This window comes from Psammomys obesus, unplaced genomic scaffold (genome assembly GCF_907164565.1).
Source record: "Psammomys obesus unplaced genomic scaffold, mPsaObe1.curated_primary_1811, whole genome shotgun sequence".
NCBI classification, from domain to species: domain Eukaryota; kingdom Metazoa; phylum Chordata; class Mammalia; order Rodentia; family Muridae; genus Psammomys; species Psammomys obesus.
In genome coordinates, this window is record NW_026596040.1 from 18504483 (window position 1) to 18515733 (window position 11251).

Sequence of the window (11251 nt, forward strand, 5' to 3'; positions counted from 1 at the left end):
TGCAAGGACTTAAAGTGCTTTGCAAAGCCCCTGTGAAACACAGTTGGTTTTGAGCTTTAGCATTCTATCACATACATTTGATAATATGATTTAAATTAAAACTGGGTATAGTGAACAGAACTATGTATGAGAAGAACTTTAATCATTTTGTACTGAAGGTAAAAATGTACAGACAATGTAAATTTAAAGTCTTCAGTCCAGGGAACTCAGATCCAGGATTCCAGAAACTGAGTGCAGAATGAAAGAGAATACTGCACCCTTCACAGGCTCCAAAGAGCTTTGTAGGAAGATCAATGATGATGGTTACACTGACAGCTAGGGAACTCTCCTGCCTCCTGCTTGTGGATTACAAACTCCTTGTAGGAGCTCAGACTTGAGACTTCCAGGCAGCCCTGTGACAGCTGAGCTGGGCGGGAACGCCTTTACTCTTGAACAGCATTCAAAGCCCTTCAAGTTCAACCACAGACTGTGCAGGCAGGAGCCATGTATCTCACAGGTAGCCTTCTGACTGCCGCTGCCCTCCCCCTCGCACAGGATGCCCTCTGGGCTTTTATGGCAAGGACTGTGCACTGATATGCCAGTGCCAAAACGGAGCTGACTGCGACCACATCTCCGGACAGTGTACCTGCCGCACAGGGTTCATGGGATTGCACTGTGAGCAGAGTAAGTACGCACGTGGCATCTCCGGGCGCCTGGGCCACCTTCCTCACACGCCCAGACAGGCCAAGGCGGCATGACTGCGTCTTTTCTGAGCTGTTCGAGTGATGGTTAATCATCAGGACAGTTGGTTTCCCCTTCTCAAGATCTCCCCGATGGAATCCTAACTGACTTTCCTCCCAATCTCCAAATCCTTTCCTCCAAATTCGGAGTGAAAGGAATTCCACCTGACGCCCTGGATAGAAAGGGAGGAACTTTCAGAAGGAGGGCCAGTTCAAGTTTTTCATTACGTTTTTGCTGGCTTTTCCTCCCTCTCTTATTTTTGGAGTGTGCTTTCCTGGAGGGTTAACAGGGATGGCCAGTCTCCCTTCATGGCAGCAGTGAGGCCAGGCTTACACGGGAGGATAGAGCTGGTTGGGGAGAAGTGCTGGGGCCTGAGCCCCAGGAGCTGGCGTGGGAGTGAGCCAGGCAAATGTTGCCATATTTTTATGATATTTTTACTCTTTCCACTAACAAATTTTCTTAATCTTAATCTTCAAAACAACACAGTACCTTTACGTGGTTTTAGTCCCACTCAAGGAGAGTATGCTGGAGGGATTACCCATCTTCATTACTTCCCTATCCACCTCCAAGAGCTGTGCACCCACTTATGAGGTCACGGGGACATTAGCCTTAAACAGAGTATTTAAGATGAGCATCCTACTCTTTTCCTCCGTGGCTTTTGTGCAGTACGGAAGATGAAACTCTAAAGACCAGAGCTGCGTGTGGCACAGTCTCTGGCACTAAACGCCCCGAGGGAAGGCAAAATGAGAGGTCACCACCGACCACAGAGTGTATTCTTGGGAAGGTGGTTCCAAAGATGACGTCATGCAGACATAGCACAGCGCAGCCTGGAGAAGGGGGAGGAATTAGTATTCCTCCTCTCTGTTCCAGCCTTACCCTGTGCAGCTTACAGGTCTCAGCCTTAAGAGCTAACACATAGCATGTCTATGCAGAGCCTTCCTCCTGAAATGCAGAAAGAACCGCCAGGAGCCGCTTCAAGACAAAGGCACACAGTGTTAGGTTTGCGTCTGTTCCAGGTGACGGTTAAACAGATACCGCGTCACAGAAAATTGTACCGGTAGCAATCTCTACGAGTGTAAATACTGTCTATACCCGCTAAAGAGATCAGCACGGGCTCTAAACTGACTTGCATTCAACTGCCCGGCAACCAGTTAAGGTCTTACTAAGAAAAACCTCTTAAGTGCTTCCGTGATAGCTCTGAACATGGAATTAAAGTACCCCTGTTTTTGAAACCCGATCCCAACGCTCCTCCGAGTAAACAGGACTCCGTTTGCTAGAGGCTCTGTAGCGACAGCACATCGCCCCCTGCTGTTCACTTTGCAAACAACATCCGTGTTGAAGATTTTCAGATTTAAATTCCATGCACCCACAAGGTTCTTTTAAATTACAGCATATTTTAAGACTCGTACTGTGTTAGCCTCTGAGACTTCCACATGAAAAACCTATCCTTCAGTCATTCTATGTCAAATGAAACTCTGATCTAGAAAATAACCCAGACTGGCCCTACTTCCCACTAATCTGAGTGAGAACACGTCTTTAGGAGGAATCCTAGAACCTGCACAAAATATGTGCGTTCCGAAGGGATTATCTCTAGTTTACACTGTTCGGTGCGGTTCCCTCTGACCCGCAGACTTGACTGTGGGGGGGTCACATCAAATTGCTTCTCTTGGTTTTGTTTGTTCCACGAGGGTCCCACAAACCGTCTGCACGTGCATCGGGTCAGTGGGCACTCAGCAGGCGAATGTGTCAGGAGCTGAGCCGTAACGTCGGCTGGCTCAGTCCTGAGCAGCAAGCCTGTGAACCCTACCATGACTAGGACCGCCGCCACCTCGTACCTCGGATGGCACGGGCCTGAAAAGCAGGCACCTGCGGATAGGGTTCGCCTCCTGATAGGCAGAGCACGCCGAAGAAGACAGCCTCCCCCTCCCCGAGACTTGAGAAATACAGTGGCTCCCTCTCCTCTCCAGAATGCCCTGCGGGAACGTACGGCTACGGCTGTCGCCAGATCTGTGACTGTTTGAACAACTCCACCTGTGACCATATCACCGGCACCTGTTACTGTAGCCCGGGATGGAAAGGGGCGCGATGTGACCAAGGTAAGTACTGGCAAACAGCAGTGGTCTTCGTGGTCTTCGTGGCCACTGCGCACGCTCCATATCAAGTAGTTTCACTCACGCCATCTTGAATAAACCTCATTAAAACTCTGATGGCCTAGCTGGTTATTTATGTGCTTGAGAAAGGAATCCCATGTTTTTGGTGTCTTTAATAAACACATAAACCAGCTAAAGATGACAGAAGTTAGGCAGTGTCTTCAAGGTTTCATAGCCAGTGATCAGAATGTCACAGCTTTGATGCTATGCTTTTCTTATTCTAAAATCCATAAACTTTCTATTTTTAAAAGAAGATTTATATAGGCATAACTGGCATATGCAACCACACACATTTACTTTACACAATTTTCTGAAATCCAAAATCTGTGTATTTCGCGGAAGCAACCAGCACGATAAAGATAAAAATCCATCACTCTCATCTGTTTTCTCATGCCCTTCTCTGCCACCTCTTCCCCACAAAGCAGGCCACAATTGATCTTTCTGAACTGTTTGCAATTTTTCTAGAATTTCATGTGAGAAGGATAACATTGTGCTTTTTTTTTATGCCTAGTTTTGTCTAGTTACCGTAAGTACCTTGAAATTAAAATGTATGTGTAAGCAAATCCATAGTTCAGTTCTTTGGCTGCTGTGCAGTATTCCCCTGAAGAGATAAACCAGAATTTGTGGACGTCTGGACAGTTTTCAGTGTTTGGCTGCCACTGCTAAGGCCTGTGTGAACAGTGTGTGGAAGTCTCCACATGGCCTGTGCTTTCGTTTCTTTTGGGATGAATACTCCTGAGGAGAGTGATTGAATGGTAAAGCAGGCACATATTTAACTTTTAAAGAAATTCGTGTTGGAGTGTTGTTTTTGACTGGGGTGTGTATCGTAGCCATCTGGGATTATTTGTCAAATATGTTTTTCACGAAAGCATTTGGACAGCTCTGACCATCTAGGGCAGAGGGTCCTCTGAGAATGTTCTCCTGGTGGTTCTGAGTGGGACTTCCACCACAAATTTTGACTTTAATGAGTTAAGGTACAGATCTTGTTGCCAGGAACTATCAAGAGGAATCTTTCAGCTGTTGAAAATAGTTTTTCATAGGATAGTGTATCTAGCAGTAAGAGGTTCATTGGTCTAGGTTTATATTGGAGTTGTGTTGGTTTAGAAGGTACTAAGGATAAGTGAAAGACTGAGTTAGACAGGTGAGCATTTAGGACTTATTCCTATGTAAGAACAGTAGTAGATAATAAATAAAACAAAGCAAAAAATTAGATAAGTTGTTATCAAACCTTAATTGCCAGTCTGAGTTTAATTTGAAAGACATGAGTGACTGTCAACACTATGCCTGAATCTCAGGGTTCCTGCACTGTCTCTTGGTAGCTTAGAGGAGGGAATGGTGGCACCAACCACATTTGAAAATGAAGAGCGCCTGTGTTTCTACACTCTTGTTTCCCAATTAGTGTTTCGTGGACTGAGAACACCCAGGCCTTAGGCCTGTGGGAGCCTTTTTTGTTTTGTTTTGTTTTGTTTTGTTTTTTTGTTTTGTTTGGTTTTGTTTTGTTTTAATAGAGATGAACCCTTTACCTGGCTCACAGTCACCCACACTCTGTCTCCACCCTCTCCTAGCTGGTGTCATCATTGTGGGCAATCTGAACAGCTTAAGCCGGACCAGCACGGCCCTCCCTGCTGATTCCTACCAGATCGGCGCCATCGCAGGCATCGTCATCCTTGTCCTGGTTGTGCTCTTCCTGCTGGCGCTGTTTGTTATCTACAGACACAAGCAGAAGAGGAAGGAATCCAGCATGCCGGCGGTGACCTACACCCCTGCCATGAGGGTCATCAATGCAGATTATACCATTGCAGGTAGGGCCGCTGTGGGGGGAGGGAGGCAGGTCCTGGGTTCCCCTGCTTCTTTGGAATTTGGTGTCTGGCTGTGTGGCCATTGTGTCTGGCAGTTTCCCCTGATATGGCTGCACATTCAGAAGAGGTGTATGTGCCTAGAGTGAAATCATCATTTTCGTTTCGTTCAGAAGCTTTAGAAAAGGACATGTGTGCGTGCATGTGTGTGTGTGTGTGTGTGTGTGTGTGTGTGCGTGTGCGTGCGCGCGCATGCGTGTTTGCTTATGTGTATGCACGTGCTTGTGGAGGCCGGCAGAAGTGATCAGATCCCCGGGAGAGCTGGAGTTACAGATGGTTGGTGAGCTGCTCAGCATGGGTGCCTGGAATCTTGGAACTGAACCTGGTTCCTCTGGAGCAGTCAGCACTCCTAGCCACTGAGCCAGCTTTCCAGCCCTGCTGTGAGGAGTTTTAAATTGGGGTCAGTGAATGGTTGCTTTATATTTAGCCAACATAAGTCATGGATAGACTCTGCTGAACAGCCAGTCCCAAATTCTGTCATATACAAATGGGGAGGAGAGAGAGAGACGGCACATTTCCTGGTGTGTTTACTTCAGCTGGCATCCTCTATTCCTGTGCCTGCATGTATCAGTAACTGAAGAAAACTAAGTTATACAGGCCTGGGGTATACAGGCAAGAACCAAAACAGTCCATTATGAAACCTCTTTTGCATCTTCTCGCGGCAAGTCCCCAGTGGTGGCAGGGATGGAGGGTAGAGAGTGGGGAGGGATAATGACAACACACACAGTCAACCATCAAGAGGGGTAAACTCTTAAACTGAAGAAGCCGAAAAGCTTGCACAATAATTTCTTGAGAAATTACTGAAGGACCCTGACTATAGGCTTATCAATATCATGATTCTTGGAGAATATGCAAAATAGCCAATTTACATGAGAGCAATTTTCAGCGCAGAATTATTGGGCCAAGAAATCAAGGGTTTTTAAAAGAAGAGGATGGGTATAAATGTTGTAGTTTCAAATGATGCTATCCCTGTTTTTACAGGCCCCAGAGCTAAGAGCAGTCTTCCGTGGATGCATTCACAACTCTCAAGGAGTTGGTGCCTGCTCTTCTCGGGGCTTTGAAGAGCAGGCTGGGTAGGAGAGGAAAACATCTGTACTACCATTTTGGTTTAACCGTTCCCCCCTCTTTTTGCAGAAACCCTGCCCCACAGCAATGGTGGAAATGCCAACAGCCACTACTTCACCAATCCCAGTTACCACACACTTACCCAGTGTGCAACTTCCCCTCATGTCAACAACAGGGACAGGATGACCATTGCCAAGGTGAGAGAAAATGCCTCAAGGATTCGAAAGTGGGGAGGGGAGACAGACAAGGCACACACACTCATGATGGCTTGAAACTGCTGCTTTAGATACTTCCTGCCTCTTGCCCAGGATTGGGCAAGATTGGTGCCTCCTAATCTTGATGTCCTCTGAGTGTGTCTAAGCATCTTCAGAGGGCTCACCAAGGCCTAAGTGACAATGGCTTCCAGTCTCTTCCACTGATCTTGTGCATGTTAAGGTCTATCAACAACCCGCACTGTTTCTGTTCCACCTGGGAAAATGTTCCTAATCTCACATGAGATTAAAACGCTATCTCACGATGATGTCAATAAAAACATAAAGACCTATTGTGAAATCACCAAGTTTATCTCCTCTGGTCACCCGTGCTTCTGTGTCATGCCCAAGGTGCTCTGAGTTCCAAATATACCTTCCTGCTGTGTCCCACCTCTGTCCCCAGTCTCCATTATCTGGCTCACCACTGTCCAGATTTCAATTAGGGAAAGAAGGAACAGAACAAAAGATAAAGAAAAGACCAAGTTAATGAGTTTAATTCACTGTCATTACATTGACACTTCTGGGTTTTCACGGTGGCACCTCGGAGTTAAATAGAACCTCACATTCCCCAGATACTGTGTTCATCATGTCACTGTCATACGGCCTCCGACACTTGTGCTTATGCCTCCCAGAATGGTCAAGGCACTGGACACTCACAGCATCATGGAGACCTTGATGGAGCCTAGATTCAAAGTTCTTCCATCTAAAATTCTTCCTTTATAACCTGAGATGGGGTCTCTTTGACAAAAGGTGACAGTGTGAAATGAAGGCGTCCAGGTCATGGGGGAGGGGGTTCTGCCCTGAGGGACATGTGCTCGGCCTGCCAGGAACGGGTTACCTCATCTCTTTCTCAGCCTCATTGGAGGGAAGGCCTTGTCATGGACTCTGAACGTGTTTTCTGCCCTGTGTTCTCTTCCTGAATCTTCTTCTTACTTTTTTTTTTTTCATAGTCAAAAAACAACCAGCTGTTTGTGAATCTTAAAAATGTGAATCCAGGGAAGAGAGGTGCCTTGCTGGACTGCACCGGGACGTTGCCTGCTGACTGGAAGCAAGGCGGCTACCTCAATGAGCTTGGTGAGGCCCTCGAGTGCGCCCGCATACTTGACAGTCTACGCATTCATTCTGTTTCCTCTGTACTATTAACCACCCACCAGAAACAGGGAGCCAACCCAAATGATGAGTTAGGTCTAACACCTCTACTGGGCTCAGTACTAGCCTTCATGCCTTCTTTGTTTAACAAACACTTAGGGAGTTACCACATACTTCCAGGACCGCAGACAAGCATCTCTGCCCGCAGGTAGCTTCATCCACATGAATCCAGTTCCCACCAGCGCTCTGATACGTAGTCCTCCGCACTGTATGATGGTTGAACAAACGAACCAGAAAGACCTGGAGTAACTTACAAAAGCCCCAGTAACCTGTTTTAAAAACCTGTTAGAACTGACCTTTGAATACTTGTCGACTTTTGGCGTGATGTGGGATCCTCTTTGTCTTCTCTTGCTACTGAATGCCATGCTCAATGTCTCTCCCCCCTTTTCAGGTGAGGAAGCAGTCATAAGATTAGTTGTCCTCAAGCTTTTTGCAATCGGGATCTATTTATATTCTTAAAGATGTTTGAAGACCCCCGAAGGGCCCCTGCTGGTATAGGCTATCTATTTAGCGTATAGCATTTTGTGAAAAAGAAACCAAGACATTTTCAAAGTAGTTATTTTAGCTAATTTGTAATAGCACATCCTCCTCCTCCACCACCACCACCCCTGCAGATGTGCAAGAATAAAGCTGCCTCACAGCTTTATTTTCTGTCTGGCTTAATAGCAAATAGCCAAATTCTCCTATCTGCTTTGTAGCCAGTCAGTTGTGGAGCTCATACTGTCTAGCTTCAGGGAAACCTCACTGTACACTTGAAAGAGCTGTGGAATGACTGGCAAGTAATCCTGTTTTACCATGGAAACTGTTTTAATTTGGGGGATTCCCCTCATCAGGAAATGCGGTGCCGCTGAGCTCATGGTACTGTGTGCACTGCAGTTGTGTTAGATCCATTCTGTTGCTGTGGTTAAAAACCTTTAGCCAAAAGTACCTCAGGGGAGGAAAGGGTTTACTTCATCTTACAATGCCAGGTCACAGTTTAGAAATTAGGGCAGAAACCATGTTCTTCACCCTCTCTCCCCCTCCTGCCCCCCCTTTCTACGTCCTTCTCTTCCTTTCCCCCTTCTTTCTCTCTCTCCCTCTGCCCCTATCTTTTTTACACAGTTAGACTACCCGCCCAGAAATGGTACTGCTCGCAGTAAGCCAGGCACTCCTGCACCAAATTAGGAACCAATACAACCTCATGACCCTCACCATAGGTCAGTGTGGTCTAGACAATTCCACAATGAAGGCCTCCCTCTAAGGTGACTCACTCGTGAATCTTATTTCTAAAGATGTATAAATCAGAAGGCGCAGAGGCATCACAGAGGCTTCGGCAGAGCCCAGACCCGCAATTCTGTCTGACTGAAGCAGACAGAAAGGGAGTAAAGCTGAGTCTCGGAGTGGGCTGTCTGCCTGCCCTCTCCACGTCTTCTGTGGACTATATGCACGTGGAATTTCCCAAGATGCAGCAGGCAATGTCAATGGGCTCTGGAGCCCTTTTCTTGTACAAATGTTTCAGTAGAACAGTGAGTCAAAAACTTTTAACTCAGTGTGTCTTAAACAGTAAGATTACGTGTCAGGTTTACAATACAGGTCTAAATAACAATAGAGCCCAAAGAAGTATATGAATTGATAGTACTAAAGAGGAAATAAATTTTGTTTTGTTTTAACCTACTATAATTTGTCCTGATTTTGAAATACAAAACAGTCATGGTGTTGGCCATGTAAACATCTTTGCTTTCTGTCTCAGAGAGACCTAAGAGTTATTGCTATAGATTCTTCATGAGATGCTCAGGATTTTCTTGATTTATTTCTGCCTAAGAGCAATTAAGCACTTATACAGGAGGGATGAAAAAAAAGCATCTTTTTTTTTTGAAACACAAAAGCACAGTATGGATGATAAAGCATGTAGGTTTCCTTTTTCTTAAACAAAGGACGGGTTTTGTTTGTTCTTAGGTGTGTGCAGACACATGTGTGTGGGGGGGATGCCACAGGTGTGTTCCCCCAGAGACCAGAAAAGGGTGCCAGGCCCCCTAAACTGAGCGGTGTGAACTGTGAGCTGCCGGGTGTAGGTGCTGTGAGCTGAACTTGGGTTGTCTGGAAGAACAGCCAGTGCTCTCACTGACTGAGCCATCCCTCCTGCCCCTTGGAATAGTTGTTTTCCTGGTGTCTGAATGGTCCTTGCACTTGACACAAAAACCCCAGAGACTGGCGCTTTGTTGTCATATGGCCTGGAATGTACCCTCTTGCTCTCGTTTACTCATGATTAAAATGGAGGTGATAGGCATGTCCTGGCTTGTTGTCAGAATCAGATTAAACTGAGCGTTTGGAAGCCCCTTTCCTGGGGATTTGTACAAACAGGAGTTGTGAGGGAGTCGAGCCCACCTGCTCTCTTACTGAAACAGCTCCCGCACCCTCCAACGATAGGTGGGACCCTGGCCGAGTGGTCTTACAGCCACAAGAGTCTCCCCATTTTGGTCTAACCACACTGAAGTTCTGTCTAATGTCTGGGAAAAGGACATTGAGTCTAGACCCCGCCAGACTGTTAAGAAAAGTGTCTACAGTTTAGAGAGGAGCAGGAGAATTTTGTAGAGTACTGCAGTCACAGTCCTGTGACAGTGAAGTGGCTCTCAGAGGCGATGAGCTTTTCCCATCTGTGGTGTTATTCCGCCAAGTCTGTGAGCTCCCAAGACCACCCTTGCTTTTGACACCAATTGTAAGCACACAGGTCAGAAAGACAACAGGATGGATCAATAACTTAAAGAGTGATTCCCTGAACCCCCTAAATACCCTTGTAGCTATGGACTAGCAAAAGGGTAGGATTAAAGTCTATCAAGGGAAGAATTCAAGAATGGTTAGAGCATGATGCGGCCAATGGCTTTTTCCCACTCAGTTTTAGTTACTTCTGACTTTTCCTGGCATGATGTATGCCAATATTGCCAACTTGTGAAGCTCACCAGAGTGCTCATATCTAGGGTCCAGGGATTTGTCCTGTGGACATGATTGACTGCCCAAAGGGTTGTGCCCTTGCTTATTTCTATGCCCTCAAAAGGAAGGCTGATATGATATCCTCCCCTACTTGAATCGTCCTGCTGGTATGTCTAGCAGAGCTTCCATGCTGAACCTCTAGGAAAAAAAATATATTATTGTGCCGAATATCGCAAGATATTAGAGGTTGCCACCCAAGAGCTAAAGGCCAAGGTCAGACTTCTATTTCGCAAGGTTAATTTCTATTGCAAACTTTTTCACTCTGTCGCTCTAGAGCAGCGGTTCTCAACCTTCCTAACGCTGTGACTCTTTAATACAGTTCCTCATGTTGTGGTGACCCCGCAACCATAAAATTATTTTTATTGCTACTTCATGAGTAATTGCACTACTGTTATGAATCATAATATAAATATAATACAAAATGGTCTGAGGCAACCCCTGTAAACGGGGTCGTGACCCACAGGTTGAGAGCTGTTGCTCCGTAGACCCCTGAGCCTTTGCCAACAGTGTGAGATTGGGCTAGACTCTTGACAACAGAGACCCAAGAAAGTGTGCTTCAGAGAAGAAAATACTCCCATTTCCTGCCTGACAACAGTTGATATTAAACCATTTCCTTCAAGAGAGTCCCTCTCTTTTTATCCTCAAAGATCCCCATAGGACATTATCATCTAAATCTGAATCTAAGGGCACTAGAAGATAAAGGGCGGGGTTACATTCTTAAACACTCCATTTAAAAAAAAAATGAAAAAGATTTGGAAGGTTCACCACACAGCATTACTCTCTGCCTTTAACTAAGTCTTTAACATTGCTTTGAGGGATGATAAACAATGCCCCGAGATGCTTTAGAAGGGCTAGTGCTGATGCTATTATGACACTTTAAGCGAAATCCCACTCACTTACATGGTGCTTCAGAGTCTGCAGGCCTTTTAGAAACACGTTCTGCTTCATTTAATGGTGAAAACAGCTACATAAGGCCAGAGTGCAGATTTTGGAGTCCTCAGTTTAGAGAAGAGAAAACTGATCCTCAGAGCTAAGCATCCCCCCCAACACACACACACACACACACACACACACACACACACACACACACACA

The 11251-nt window shown here is 45.9% G+C and overlaps 1 protein-coding gene across 1 annotated transcript in view; it reads left to right on the forward strand.

The window, feature by feature from the left end:
* The window catches only part of Megf10 (multiple EGF like domains 10), a 151551-nt gene that overhangs the window by 133785 nt on the left and 6515 nt on the right, over positions 1-11251 (forward strand). Inside the window, exons 18-22 of the mRNA XM_055622807.1 lie at positions 535-663; positions 2688-2816; positions 4436-4672; positions 5861-5988; positions 6993-7116. Of these exons, the coding sequence (XP_055478782.1) occupies positions 535-663; positions 2688-2816; positions 4436-4672; positions 5861-5988; positions 6993-7116 (747 nt within the window). The remainder of the gene's footprint in view (positions 1-534; positions 664-2687; positions 2817-4435; positions 4673-5860; positions 5989-6992; positions 7117-11251) is intronic.